The following is a 15,051-nucleotide window of genomic DNA, read 5'->3' on the forward strand; positions in this document are numbered from 1 at the left end:
ATCTTTAAATAACACTTCTCTCTCAAGAACTAGCTCAGGGGTAACATGCGGAGTCATTGTGATCTCCAGTTCAGCAATTTTCTTTTCTAAGTCTTGAATATGTTTTAATCTGGATTTGTGTAGATTAGAGGCAAAACCAATAGTTTTATCCCTAATGAACCCCTTCACCGCATCCCAGAGAATACCAGGATCATCCACAGATGGCTTATTAATTACAATAAACTCATCAAGTTGTTCCTTCATTTCCTTTAGGAATGATTCATTCTGCAAAAGGGTGGAGTTAAAACGCCAGCGAGGAGCCCTTTTAGGCTTCAAGGAGATCGCTACTCTGCCAAAGACCGCCCTGTGGTCAGAGAGAGACATAGGAAGTAAATTAAAATCTGATGTCTTATCATACAGATGTTTGGATATAAAAATATAATCTATGCGAGAGAATGATCTGTGTCGAGAGGAGAAACAAGTGAATTCTTTCACGGAGGGGTTAGAAGAACGCCAGACATCTACCACAGCACAGTCACTAGCCCATTTCCTTAGTGCAGAGGACGCCAGGTGTTGCTCTCTCCCCTCGTTAACCCCAGTTCTGTCCATCGTGTGTAGCCATACAGCATTAAAGTCACCCCCTATTATTAAACCAAAATCAGATAGATCAAACATCAATTTAGTTAAGTAGTCATAAAAGCCAATATCAAAGGAATTTGGTGCATATACTGAAACAAAGGCCAGTTTCTTATCATTTACCATCATTTTTATATAGCTTACTCTGCCCTCAGAGTCTTTCCCAGATCCTAGATCTTTAAACTGAAAACTGCGCTTGGCAACGATCACTACTCCCCTTTTTTTTTTGGTATTTGAGGAGGAGGCAATTACATGGTAATATTTATTCTGTAATCTACTAACATCTTTTTCCAATAGGTGAGATTCCTGAAAGAAGGCCACATCTATCTTTTTTCTCTGTAGAAAGTCTAAGGTACTTGTGCGTTTATGAGGGATATTTAGGCCCCGCCCATTCCAAGACAGAAGTGTAATGTTAGTCATAGCTATCTTGGTAAAAGAAAAAAGTGAAAGATACTAACCGAAGAGCTCCAACCATAGGATCCTGTCCCTCCCCCCCAACAAGCCCCATGATCATAGCCCACCCACCCCTTGCCCCCTAATCCCAATCGGCACCCCTCTTCCCCAACCCCCCCAAAAAATAAATGGACAAAAAGGTCCATCCAGAGCCCACCCAACCTCCCCCCTCCCCCCCAAAAAAGTGACAGTGAAGAAAAGATAGTCAGATACCCCTCCCTCTCCCTTGTAGCTATTCCTTGTTTGAGTAATTACCATATATAATAAAAAATAATGATAATACAGAATTAGAAACCAAAGAAAAAAAGAAATAATTTTCAAGTATCATTTGGGGTTATAAAGCCATCAGCAATGAAATTATATATTTATTCAGTTCTATTATAGAAAACAATAATTGTGTTCAAGCTACCTATAATGTCATACGTAAATTGGGACACCCCATATGTTCAAAATACTCAAATAAGCAAGGTTGTGTGGAACAGGCAAACTTAAAACATTAGGCTATTATACCGCTATTCAATCTGATTAGTCAGCAACCTATCATAGAGTTCAGATTGCGAAATGTGTCGCACACAGTCAGCCACCATACAGCTGGATCAGCATTTACAGTAAATAGAAAGCAAAAATAATAACTATAGTGGTTTTACAGCGATGTTAGCCGGATTTACACTCACTGAGTTGCTACACGATAGAAATAAACAAAGAGAGTCATTGGAGTGACGTCCTCCGTGAGTAACGCCCCACCAGGAAGTAAACAAGTCCAGCATGTTATCGTCAACAGTTATCGTTTGAAAAACAAAGTCTAGAGCGAGCTCTTGTTAAGAGCCTTACCCCGATCAGGAATTGTCCTCAAGTGAAGAAAGGAACTTCTCTGCCTCTGATAGTTCGTGGAATAGATGGTGTTCAGAGTTGTGGATGAGCTTGATGACCGCGGGGTACAGCAAGAATGCCTCACAGCGCAGTCCCCGAGCCCGGTGCATGATCGGATAGCAGGGACGTCTGAGTTTAGAAGTATACTCGCTGTAATCCGCTGCAAAACGGATGGTGCGCCCGGCGATCTCCACGGGAGTTTTCCTTGATTCTTGGAGGATGCGGTCTCTGTCTGTGAAGCGAAGGAATTTAATGATCAAGGACCTGGGATGTGGTGAAGACGCTCGAGGAGACCCGGTGCGGTGAGCTCGCATGATCTCCAGCGGCTTGTCAGCCAGGGAGGGGAACCATATTGGGAAGTTGGCAGTGAGGTAGGACATTGCATTCCCCGATTCTTCTCCCTCCTTTAGATTGATCATTCTTAGGTTGTCCCTTCTGCTCCTATCCTCGAAGGATGCCAGTTTGGACTCGAGCTGAGCTAGTGATCTGCTGTGTTGAGAGGTAGTGACCTCGGATTCCTTTACCCGCTCATGAAGCTTGGAGGTGATAGTGCGTTGTACACTAATCTCCTTCTCGTGTTTGGTCAGGGTTGCCTCCATGGATCCCAGCTGGGTCTCCAGCCGGTCGAATCGGTCATTGGAGTTTTTCTCTGCTATATTAAAATAGCGTTTAAGTGTAGCCTCGAGAGAGGCCACTGTGAGAGCGCTCTCTGAGGTTTCGTCGTCGTCCATCGGCATAGCGAATGTATCTTTGTTTTTGCGCGTACGAGTAGCCATTGTGGACAGGACTAAACAGACTAATAAACGTTCAACTGATGTAGCTTAGTATCAGATTTCGTGGCATAAATATAAATGTTTGCTTAGATAAATTGAAGGGAGAGTAACCGCGAGGCTTCTACTCCGCCATCTTGTTCACGTCACGTCACCTCACGTCACGTCACGTCCAATTGTGCATCTTGTCATTAGAGGGCAAGACCGACTTCTTCGCTCGCAAGCGCCTGGTCATCCAAGACAAGAACAAGTACAACACACCTAAGTACAGGATGATCGTCCGCTTCTCCAACCGGGACATCGTCTGCCAGGTGAATATGGATGAACGTCCTAGTCCTGTAGGAGCTGTTGACTGCTTGATGATGACACCCTTGACACTGAGCAAATTATAGGTGGTTCTTCATTTGCCTGGGTGATGTACTTCTTATCATTCTGAGAGCAGTCATCTGATGCATATTATTACCATATTTAGCCAAAAGTATGACCATGCCTGGACTTTTCCTTGGAAAAAAGGCTGGCATGGGTGATTGACAGTGGTGATGGTTGAACAACAGAGCTGCTGTGTATTTGTATTTTGAATTCCGTGTACTGCATTTAGTTTTTCCTCATTGCTGTTTATTGGTTTGCCGCAGATTGCCTACGCCAAGAAAGATCGAAGGAGACATGATCGTGTGCGCAGCCTACTCCCACGCCACGAGCTTCCCAAGTATGGGATCTCTGTTGGACTGACAAACTACGCAGCAGCCTACTGCACTGGTCTCCTGGTGGCCCGCAGGGTGAGCTGATCTACTGCTGTCCTTTCCTGCTCTCTCACTACTACTTTGCATCACACCATATCATTTTAGTTTATGGGTCGCATATATGTGGACATGCCTACATTTTATGTTTGTTGGACAATAATGGGCAGAGATGGAGAAGTTGCTGAACTTTGAACCCTAACCTGGCTGAAAAGCCTGATGTGTAACGTTACCACAGTATCTGAGACCCTGTACACACAGTCCTACTAGTCCTGTAGGAGAGGTTTACTGCTTGATGATGACACCCTTGACACTGAGCAAATTGTAGTTGGTCCTTCATTTGCCTGGGTGATGTATACCTTCGTTTCAAGACGGGGCTGAGAGCAGTCTCTTTATGAAAGTGCCATTTCTCATAGTTTCACAAAAAGAGTGTGCAACAGGTAGATTCAGTTGTGCATCTTGTCATTAGAGGGCAAGACCGACTTCTTCGCTCGCAAGCGCCTGGTCATCCAAGACAAGAACAAGTACAACACACCTAAGTACAGGATGATCGTCCGCTTCTCCAACCGGGACATCGTCTGCCAGGTGAATATGGATGAACTTTACTAGTCCTGTAGGAGCTGTTGACTGCTTGATGATGACACCCTTGACACTGAGCAAATTGTAGGTGGTCCTTCATTTGCCTGGGTGATGTACTGAGTTTTGTCCCGCTGAGAGCAGTCATCTGATGCATATTACTACCATATTTAGCCAAAAGTATGACCATGCCTGGACTTTTCCTTGAAAAAAGGCTGGCATGGGTGATTGACAGTGGTGATGGTTGAACAACAGAGCCGCTGTGTATTTGTATTTTGAATTCTGTGTACTGCATTTAGTTTTTCCTCATTGCTGTTTATTGGTTTGCCGCAGATTGCCTACGCCAAGATCGAAGGAGACATGATCGTGTGTGCAGCCTACTCCCACGAGCTTCCCAAGTATGGGATCTCTGTTGGACTGACAAACTACGCAGCAGCCTACTGCACTGGTCTCCTGGTGGCCCGCAGGGTGAGCTGATCTGTTGCTGTCCTTTCCTGCTCTCTCACTGGCTTCAGTTTTGCATCACACCATATCATTTTAGTTTATGGGTCGCATATATGTGGACATGCCTACATTTGATGTTTGTTGGACAATAATGGGCAGAGATGGAGAAGTTGCTGAACTTTGAACCCTAACCTGGCTGAAAAGCCTGATGTGTAACGTTACCACAGTATCTGAGACCTGTACACACAGTCCTACTAGTCCTGTAGGAGAGGTTTACTGCTTGATGACACCCTTTACACTGAGCAAATTCTAGTTGGTCCTTTATTTGCCTGGGTGATGCGTACTTCGTTTCAAGACGGGGCTGAGAGCAGTACCGTATTTTCCGGACTATAAGTCGCGCTTTTTTTCATAGTTTGGCTGGTCCTGCGACTTATAGTCAGGTGCGACTTATATATCAATATATATATATATATATATAATTTCATACTGTATGACATGCTGCTCCTATTCCCCTGAAGAAGTTGTAGTTGGTCCTTCATTTGCCTGGGTGATGTATACTTCGTTTCAAGACGGGGCTGAGAGCAGTCCATTTTCAAACTGTTATGCTAGCTCGTGTTTTATTTTGCGTCAGTGGAACATTAGCTCTTGTTGTGGATGCTCTGTTTATGCTTTGTTTAAGTGTTCAATCATGTAAGCTCATATTGACACGGTCTGCTCAATTGGTTCCCGAGTCGGTATCCGATTTAATGTTCAGACTTTTCTTTTGAAAAATGTAAATACATTTCAGCATTGTTGATAATCAATTGACTCAACTAGTTTATCGGGAGCCTGCTAAGAATTTAAAGTAGTGTTATAGTTAACTAGGTAGCAGTGGGGATTACTCACCAAATCCATTGCAATGCAGTATTTTGGCTTGAGCGAGTTTGTGATGTGATTTTAAACAACGATGAAATGTTTCAAAATGAAAGTCCGAACATTTTGATTGGTTGCTGACTTTCGGCCCAAATGACCAGACCGTGTCACATATTGATGACACAAAACGATGGACACTTACATTGATGTTTGGAAAGTGTGGATTTCGATCTTTACATCTGACACATTTTTGCTGCCTCTTCCAGCACTAAGCGCTTCCCCGGTTATGATGCCGAGAGCAAAGAGTTCAACGCTGAGGTTCACCGCAAGCACATCATGGGTGTCAACGTGTCAGAGTACATGAGCTACCTGATGGAGGAGGACGAGGAAGCTTACAAGAAGCAGTTCTCCCGCTTCATCAAGAACGGTGTTGCACCCGACCAGGTAAGTCATTCTGTTTCACCTGGACCCACTCCCCTCACATCCTGAGACGAGACATGTTCATGCTCAGTGGCCACACCAATCTAGATTCTCTCTCATACAGTCTTTCATCTTTTTTTCCTGAACTGTACCACTACTGATAAACGTTCATCATATTGAGCATACTTGGTCTATGAAGAGAAATCACCATCACGCTGAAAGCCTGATGTATAATGCTGTTATCTGAGACCTGTACACACAACATTTGTACTTGCTTGGAAGTACATCAGGGAGGAGTGTTACGATTTTGTTTCTATCCTAGTCACAGGTTTTTTAAATGTTTCAATAATGAGATTGACTTGTTTGTCTTGTACTGTGCATGTTAATCTGTCATGTTTCAATTTGATAAAATGCAAAAATGGCAGCAACCTAAAGCCCCTCACTCGTCATATTAGTTTGATAGTTAGCTAGCCTGGTTTTGACCACTTTTCTACCCAGAACAAGCTCCAGTGTTCATGCCCTGATTCAGAGCAGTCTTGTCTTTTTAAACTTGTGTCATGTGCATACTTCTAGGACTGTGGTGGACAGGTGTCACCCATAAACCCATGTATGCTGTAGCCTGAGGAGTTTGCAATGAGAATATTTAAATTGAGATTAGGACATTTTATTTGCTGGTAGTATTAAACCAATTCCTTTGCTTCACTGTGTCCTACAGGTTGAGGAAATGTACAAAAAGGCTCATGCTACCATTCGAGAGAACCCAATCCACGAAAAGAAGCCCAAGAAAGAAGTCAAGAAGAAGAGGTGAGTTCAGGAGAACGTTATTTGAGCAGCAGTGTTTTCTGCCTGGTTGGTCTTCATGCTACTGATAAACTTTCATCATATTGAGCATACTTGGTCTATGAAGAGAAATCATGCACCACGCTGAAAGCCTGATGTATAACGCAACCACAATATATCTGAGACCTACGCACAACATTTGTACTTGCTTGGAGGTACATCAGGGAGGAGTGTTACGACTTTGTTTCTATGCTAGTCACAGGTTTTTAAAAAATGTTTCAATAATGACATTGAAACAGTTTGCAGTTTGTCGGAAGAGTAGGTGATCATTTGGATTTACCGTGACAATTATTTATTTTGAACATGGTAGTCATGTTGCCCGTAGTATTATAAAGCTGTTTGCTGGAATTCATAGCCCTCGTTTGCTGTTACAGGTGGAACCGTGCCAAGCTCTCCCTTGCCCAGAGGAAAGACCGCGTCGCCCAGAAGAAGGCCAGCTATCTCCGGGCCCAGGAACAAGAGGCTGCTGACAGTTAGAATGGCGGCCTTCACCGTTCCTAATGATGGAGAGAAAATGCTTTGTTCTAATAAATCTATTGGAAAAACTCTGACTGCGTATTTACATTGTACAGTACATCAGTACATTCTGGTATTCCCATGTTGATACCTTTGTGGAATGGAAATATAGAAGTGTAAAACTGAACTGTAAAACAATTATCAAAGGAAATGTCAAGCATGGTCACAGGTTATACAGAAGATGACTGATCGTAGTGATCAAATAAATAGGCTCCAACTTGTCAAATGTATATATATTCACCACTTGATGGCAGTCTTGGCTAAAATTGGCTAGGCTTCTTCAGCACTGACATTTGGACTGTCTTGCTATTGTAGCCATGCACTAAATTAATTAAAAAGCTTTCTTGTGGCATACGAAGAAAAATATACTTTTCTGTTTAACCCTCCGGTTGTGTTCATGTTTGCCCCCCCCCCCATCCTTGGTGTTCCCGGTCTAATTAGACCGGTCTGATTAACTGCTTCATATCTCCAAAACTACATGGCCAAATTTGCTAAATTTGGTACCTGGTGAAAGCTAAGACCTGTGAGATGTTAAACAATGAACATAGATATGACCAAATTACTGTAATGTGACTAAATACACAGTAGAAATTGAATAGTTCATTTCCGTTTTTGAGAATTTCAAATAAGAAGGCCAGTTACACCCTGAAACTCTATATATCTCTGCCAAACAACACATTGGATCAGTTCTTCAACATCTCAACATATACTGTGCAACATTTTATGAGACATAAACAATGTAGACTATTGGTTAACCTGAATAACTGGATGGGCATATAAGCACGGGAAAGAGAAGGGTTCCCATAACAAACACCTGTTTCGTTTGATACATTTCAGTGTTTGTTATGGGAACCCTTCTCTTTCCTGTGCTTATGTGTCCATCAGAACCATACCTTCCAGAGTTATGGGAACCCTTCTCTTTCACCCCAGGTGAACCACACCTTCCAGACTAAACAATGTTTAGTCTGGAAGGTCTGGTTCGGATGGGCAAATAAGCACGGGAAAGAGAAGGGTTCCCATAACAAACACCTAATTGTTTAGTTTGAAATGTGTCAAACTTTATATATGAGGTATTTGAACAGGTCTGATACATCCTGGAATGTTGTAGTTTGTTACAACTTGTGTTATCCATTAATTTCCTATGGCGGTCATTTTTGACCGGAAACACCACCGATGTTACAAAGTTGACTAAAACCTCAAAATTCAATGCCAGTGGTTAGTCAGCAATTTTATATGTTCAAATGCCTAGTGTGGAGGATATCATAAGGCGTTGAGGCAATCAAATGTAAAACACAATATTTATGATTGATGAAAATTGCTCTCGGTCAGATTTGACCGGGAACACAACCGGAGGGTTAATGTGCAAATTTACCATGCTCTGAGCCTTATGTTCATATAATTCATTCTACAGAAAGCATAGTGCCCTTGCAGATAACTAAAATGTACATTTTGAACTGCTTAATTGACTTAACTGAATTTAACCGACCTCCATGAGAAAGAAACATGTTGATTGAAGTTGGATAATTAAGTACAATTACATTGTTTACTAGAAATGTACAGTAAATCTAATAATCATGTAAACATGTAGATTCAGTTGTGCATCTTGTCATCAGAGGGCAAGACCGACTTCTTCGCTCGCAAGCGCCTGGTCATCCAAGACAAGAACAAGTACAACACACCTAAGTACAGGATGATCGTCCGCTTCTCCAACCGGGACATCGTCTGCCAGGTGAATATGGATGAACGTCCTAGTCCTGTAGGAGCTGTTGACTGCTTGATGATGACACCCTTGACACTGAGCAAATTGTAGGTGGTCCTTCATTTGCCTGGGTGATGTACTTTGCTTGGACGCTGAGAGCAGTCATCTGATGCATATTACTACCATATTTAGCCAAAAGTATGACCATGCCTGGACTTTTCCTTGAAAAAAGGCTGGCATGGGTGATTGACAGTGGTGATGGTTGAACAACAGAGCTGCTGTGTATTTGTATTTTGAATTCCGTGTACTGCATTTAGTTTTTCCTCATTGCTGTTTATTGGTTTACCGCAGATTGCCTACGCCAAGATCGAAGGAGACATGATTGTGTGCGCAGCCTACTCCCACGAGCTTCCCAAGTATGGGATCTCTGTTGGACTGACAAACTACGCAGCAGCCTACTGCACTGGTCTCCTGGTGGCCCGCAGGGTGAGCTGATCTGTTGCTGTCCTTTCCTGCTCTCTCACTAGCATCAGTTTTGCATCACACCATATCATTTTAGTTTATGGGTCGCATATATGTGGACATGCCTACATTTGATGTTTGTCGGACAATAATGGGCAGAGATGAAGAAGTTGCTGAACTTTGAACCCTAACCTGGCTGAAAGCCTGATGTGTAACGTTACCACAGTATCTGAGACCTGTACACACAGTCCTACTAGTCCTGTAGGAGAGGTTTACTGCTTGATGATGACACCCTTGACACTGAGCAAATTGTAGTTGGTCCTTCATTTGCCTGGGTGATGTATACCTTCGTTTCAAGACGGGGCTGAGAGCAGTCACTTTATGAAAGTGCCATTTCTCATAGTTTCACAAAAATAGTGTGCAACAGATCGATTCAGTTGTGCATCTTGAATGAATGGTCTTTATTGTCATTGATATAGTACAGGTACCATACAACGAAATTTGGGAGGGGGGGCTCCCCTGGTGCTAGGAAAAAAAAACTAAAAACAAGAAGGGAAAAGAGCTGGTTTACATAAATAAAGGCTATGTACACTATCCACTATACTATACTATACAAATAAAACACTGTGCTGTACTCTATGCTATGCTATACCTATTCTAACATCAATCTTGTCATTAGAGGGCAAGACCGACTTCTTCGCTCGCAAGCGCCTGGTGATCCAAGACAAGAACAAGTACAACACACCTAAGTACAGGATGATCGTCCGCTTCTCCAACCGGGACATCGTCTGCCAGGTGAATATGGATGGACGTCCTAGTCCTGTAGGAGCTGTTGACTGCTTGATGATGACACCCTTGACACTGAGCAAATTATAGGTGGTTCTTCATTTGCCTGGGTGATGTACTGAGTTTTATCAAGCTGAGAGCAGTCATCTGATGCATATTACTACCATATTTAGCCCAAAAGTATGACCATACCTGGACTTTTCCTTGAAAAAAGGCTGGCATGGGTGATTGACAGTGGTGATGGTTGATGAACAACAGAGCCGCTGTGTATTTGTATTTTGAATTCCGTGTACTGCATTTAGTTTTTCCTCATTGCTGTTTATTGGTTTGCCGCAGATTGCCTACGCCAAGATCGAAGGAGACATGATCGTGTGCGCCGCCTACTCCCACGAGCTTCCCAAGTATGGGATCTCTGTTGGACTGACAAACTACGCAGCAGCCTACTGCACTGGTCTCCTGGTGGCCCGCAGGGTGAGCTGATCTGTTGCTGTCCTTTCCTGCTCTCTCACTAGCTTCAGTTTTGCATCACACCATATCATTTTAGTTTATGGGTCGCATATATGTGGACATGCCTACATTTGATGTTTGTTGGACAATAATGGGCAGAGATGGAGAAGTTGCTGAACTTTGAACCCGGCCTAACCCGGCTGAAAAGCCTGATGTGTAACGTTACCACAGTATCTGAGACCCTGTACACACAGTCCTACTAGTCCTGTAGGAGAGGTTTACTGCTTGATGATGACACCCTTTACACTGAGCAAATTGTAGTTGGTCCTTCATTTGCCTGGGTGATGTATACTTCGTTTCAAGACGGGGCTGAGAGCAGTACATTTCAATAGAGACGATTGGTCCAGGAAACAAGCTCATTATGTTTGCATTTAATTTGTGATTGGTCATTGCAACAGTTGCTCAAGCACGGTTGGTTGTTTTTATGTTTGGCCAACTCATTTGTTGATGTGGCAGGCCACAATTTTCATAAACCAGCCTTCGTTAGAGGTAAATGACAGTGTCTCTCTTTCTCCCCAGCTGTTGAACAAGTTTGGCTTGGACAAGGTGTACGAGGGCCAGGTGGAAGTCACCGGTGATGAGTTCAACGTAGAGAGCGTTGATGGTCAGCCAGGCGCATTCACCTGCTACCTGGATGCAGGGCTGGCCAGAACCACCACAGGCAACAAGGTGTTCGGAGCCCTGAAAGGGGCTGTGGACGGAGGCCTCTCCATCCCTCACAGGTAACGCCTCCCTCCCTCATCAACTTACTAGTCCTGTAGGAGTGGTTTGCTGCTTGATGATGACACCCTTTACACTGAGCAAATTGTAGTTGGTCCTTCATTTGCCTGGGTGATGTATACTTCGTTTCAAGACGGGGCTGAGAGCAGTCAATTTTCAAACTGTTATGCTAGCTCTTGTGTTTTATTTTGCGTCAGTGGAACATTAGCTCTTGTTGTGGATGCTCTGTTTATGCTTTGTTTAAGTGTTCAATCATGTAAGCTCATATTGACACGGTCTGGTCAATTGGTTCCTGAGTCGGCATCCGATTTAATGTTCAGACTTTTCTTTTGAAAAATGTAAATACATTTCAGCATTGTTGATAATCAATTGACTCAACTAGTTTATCGGGAGCCTGCTAAGAATTTAAAGTAGTGTTATAGTTAACTAGGTAGCAGTGGAGATTACTCACCAAATCCATTGCAATGCAGTATTTTGGCTTGAGCGAGTTTGTGATGTGATTTTAAACAACGATGAAATGTTTCAAAATGAAAGTCCGAACATTTTGATTGGTTGCTGACTTTCGGCCCAAATGACCAGACCGTGTCACCGATGACACAAAACGATGGACACTTACATTGATGTTTGGAAAGTGTGGATTTCGATCTTTACATCTGGCACCTTTTTGCTGCCTCTTCCAGCACTAAGCGCTTCCCCGGTTATGATGCCGAGAGCAAAGAGTTCAACGCTGAGGTTCACCGCAAGCACATCATGGGTGTCAACGTGTCAGAGTACGTGAGCTACCTGATGGAGGAGGACGAGGAAGCTTACAAGAAGCAGTTCTCCCGCTTCATCAAGAACGGTGTTGCACCCGACCAGGTAAGTCATTCTGTTTCACCTGGACCCACTCCCCTCACATCCTGAGACGAGACATATTCATGCTCAGTGGCCACACCAATCTAGATTCTCTCTCACACAGTCTTTCATCTTTTTTTCCTGAACTGTACCACTACTGATAAACGTTCATCATATTGAGCATACTTGGTCTATGAAGAGAAATCATGCACCACGCTTAAAGCCTGATGTATAACGCAACCACAATATATCTGAGACCTGTACGCACAACATTTGTACTTGCTTGGAAGTACATCAGGGAGGAGTGTTACTACTTTGTTTCTATGCTAGTCACAGGTTTTTAAAAAATGTTTCAATAATGAGATTGACTTGTTTGTCTTGTACTGTGCATGTTAATTTGTCATGTTTAAATTTGATAAAATGCAAAAATGGCAGCAACCTAAAGCCCCCCACTAGTCATATTAGTTTGATAGTTAGCTAGCCTGGTTTTGACCACTTTTCTACCCAGAACAAGCTCCAGTGTTCATGTCCTGATTCAGAGCAGTCTTGTCTTTTTAAACTCGTGTTATGTGCATACTTCTAGGACTGTGGTGGACAGGTGTCACCCATAAACCCATGTATGCTGTAGCCTGAGGAGTTTGCAATGAGAATATTTAAATTGACATTAGGACATTTTATTTACTGGTAGTATTAAACCAATTCCTTTGCTTCACTGTGTCCTACAGGTTGAGGAAATGTACAAAAAGGCTCATGCTACCATTCGAGAGAACCCAATCCACGAAAAGAAGCCCAAGAAAGAAGTCAAGAAGAAGAGGTGAGTTCAGGAGGATGTTATTTGAGCAGCAGTGTTTTCTGCCTGGTTGGTCTTCATGCTACTGATAAACTTTCATCATATTGAGCATACTTGGTCTATGAAGAGAAATCATGCACCACGCTGAAAGCCTGATGTATAACGCAACCACAATACATCTGAGACCTGTACACACAACATTTGTACTTGCTTGGAAGTACATCAGGGAGGAGTGTTACGACTTTGTTTCTATGCTAGTCACAGTTTTTAAAAAAATGTTTCAATAATGAGATTGAAACAGTTTGCAGTTTGTCGGAAGAGTAGGTGATCATTTGGATTTACCGTGACAATTATTTATTTTCAACATGGTAGTCATGTTGCCCGTAGTATTATAAAGCTGTTTGCTGGAATTCATAGCCCTCGTTTGCTGTTACAGGTGGAACCGTGCCAAGCTCTCCCTTGCCCAGAGGAAAGACCGCGTCGCCCAGAAGAAGGCCAGCTATCTCCGGGCCCAGGAACAAGAGGCTGCTGACAGTTAGAATGGTGGCCTTCACCGTTCCTAATGATGGAGAGAAAATGCTTTGTTCTAATAAATCTATTGGAAAAACTCTGACTGCGTATTTACATTGTACAGTACATCAGTACATTCTGGTATTCCCATGTTGATACCTTTGTGGAATGGAAATATAGAAGTGTAAAACTGAACTGTAAAACAATTATCACAAGGAAATGTCAAGCATGGTCACAGGTTATACAGAAGATGACTGATCGTAGTGATCAAATAAATAGGCTCCAACTTGTCAACTTCACCACTTGATGGCAGTCTTGGCTAAAATTGTCTAGGCTTCTTCAGCACTGACATTTTGACTGTCTTGCTATTGTAGCCATGCACTAAATTAATTAAAAAGCTGTCTTGTGGCATGCGAAGAAAAATATACTTTTCTATTTAATGTGCAAATTTACCATGCTCTGAGCCTTATGTTCATATAATTCATTCTACAGAAAGCATAGTGCCCTTGCAGATAACTAAAATGTACATTTTGAACTGCTTAATTGATTTAACTGAATTTAACCGACCTCCATGAGAAAGAAACATGTTGATTGAAGTTGGATAATTAAGTACAATTACATTGTTTACTAGAAATGTACAGTAAATCTAATAATCATGTAAACAGTACATGAAGGACAATGCAAAATTGATCCCCTCCCTTCCACCTGAATTGTAAAGCACAATTTGCCAGTCAGTGACATTTTGATTTTGTCCCATGTTTTCCATAGAGGGCTTGGCTTGTAGGTCAGTAGTGTTGCTGTTCTTACTCAGCCATTACGAGTCCTTTGTGTGAGAGATTTTCTTCCACAACAGTGTCTTCAGGTTGTTTAGAATCAGAGAGTGTTCCATCTCCATCTGTTCCGCAGAGCCCTTGAGTGCGATGCAGGCGTACAGCTGCTTCTCCAGCTCCTCGCCCACGTCCGACGGCGCCCCCCTCAGGAGGTAGTCCTTGAGCACCCCGCAGGCCTTGGCCAGGTTGGGCCGTGTCACTTCTGGCGTGCAGCGGTGCTTCGTTAAGTCACAGGAAGTGTGGCAGTCGGCCCCGTACAGACAGTCCTCGTCCGCCTCGCAGTGCCGCTCCCTCATGGCCTCGTGGAAGGTCGCCTCGGGGACGATGTGCTGCGCGTCCATCACCTTCAGGTCGTGCCGGTCGTTGTAGCCGAAGCCGGCGGCGTTCACGTTGCACATGAGGAAGCTGCCGAAGGTGCCATGGAAGACGTCCTCCACCAACTCCAACAGGCCGATGGAGATCTTGGCTTTCCGTGGCCACGACGGGGTGAACCACTGGTCCATGCTGCGGCGCACGCGGCCGGGATCCACAGCTCCACGACCCAGGGCAGGCTGATCCCGTACAGCGGGGCGTTCGGCACCTTCTCCATCACATACAGTATGTACCCACATCCATATATAAGACTTCGATTGTGTGTTCCGTGCAATCACATGTCAAAAATATGTTTGTTGGTACACGGATGAAGATAGATTCCGTCTGTTAGGTGCTGACTGGGGTCTCGTCAAACGTAGCCTAATAATGGCTGCCTTCATGAGTTCATTGCTTCCTGTAGCCCGCAGAGATCCCCCTTAACTGCTGGTTACAATTGATGACTAGTGGA

The 15,051-nt window shown here is 43.5% G+C and overlaps 2 protein-coding genes and 1 pseudogene across 3 annotated transcripts; 2 read left to right on the forward strand and 1 right to left on the reverse strand.

Annotated features, from left to right (window-relative positions):
* Positions 1-5,363: 5,363 nt before the first annotated feature.
* Positions 5,364-7,119, forward strand: LOC308162427 (large ribosomal subunit protein uL18-like; the record flags this gene model as incomplete). The annotated part of the gene is made up of 4 exons (XM_080536582.1): positions 5,364-5,368; positions 5,584-5,761; positions 6,453-6,541; positions 6,952-7,119. The coding sequence occupies 4 exons, from the start codon at positions 5,364-5,366 to the stop codon at positions 7,052-7,054; spliced, it is 375 nt and encodes a 124-aa protein (XP_080392708.1). The 3' UTR covers positions 7,055-7,119.
* Positions 7,120-7,252: 133 nt separating this feature from the next.
* Positions 7,253-13,511, forward strand: LOC308162428 (large ribosomal subunit protein uL18-like; the record flags this gene model as incomplete). The annotated part of the gene is made up of 7 exons (XM_080536583.1): positions 7,253-7,262; positions 8,707-8,822; positions 10,377-10,511; positions 11,067-11,269; positions 11,948-12,125; positions 12,827-12,915; positions 13,328-13,511. 7 exons carry the CDS (start codon positions 7,253-7,255, stop codon positions 13,428-13,430), a joined length of 834 nt encoding a protein of 277 aa, XP_080392709.1. The 3' UTR covers positions 13,431-13,511.
* Positions 13,512-14,215: 704 nt separating this feature from the next.
* LOC308162429 (divergent protein kinase domain 1A-like) lies at positions 14,216-14,983 on the reverse strand (annotated as a pseudogene). The gene is made up of 2 exons: positions 14,943-14,983; positions 14,216-14,854 (listed from the first exon to the last, which is right to left on the reverse strand). The product of its transcript is annotated as a divergent protein kinase domain 1A-like (transcript).
* Positions 14,984-15,051: the final 68 nt, after the last annotated feature.

This window comes from Nansenia antarctica, assembly GCF_963989245.1.
Source record: "Nansenia antarctica genome assembly, chromosome: 7".
NCBI lineage: Eukaryota > Metazoa > Chordata > Actinopteri > Argentiniformes > Microstomatidae > Nansenia > Nansenia antarctica.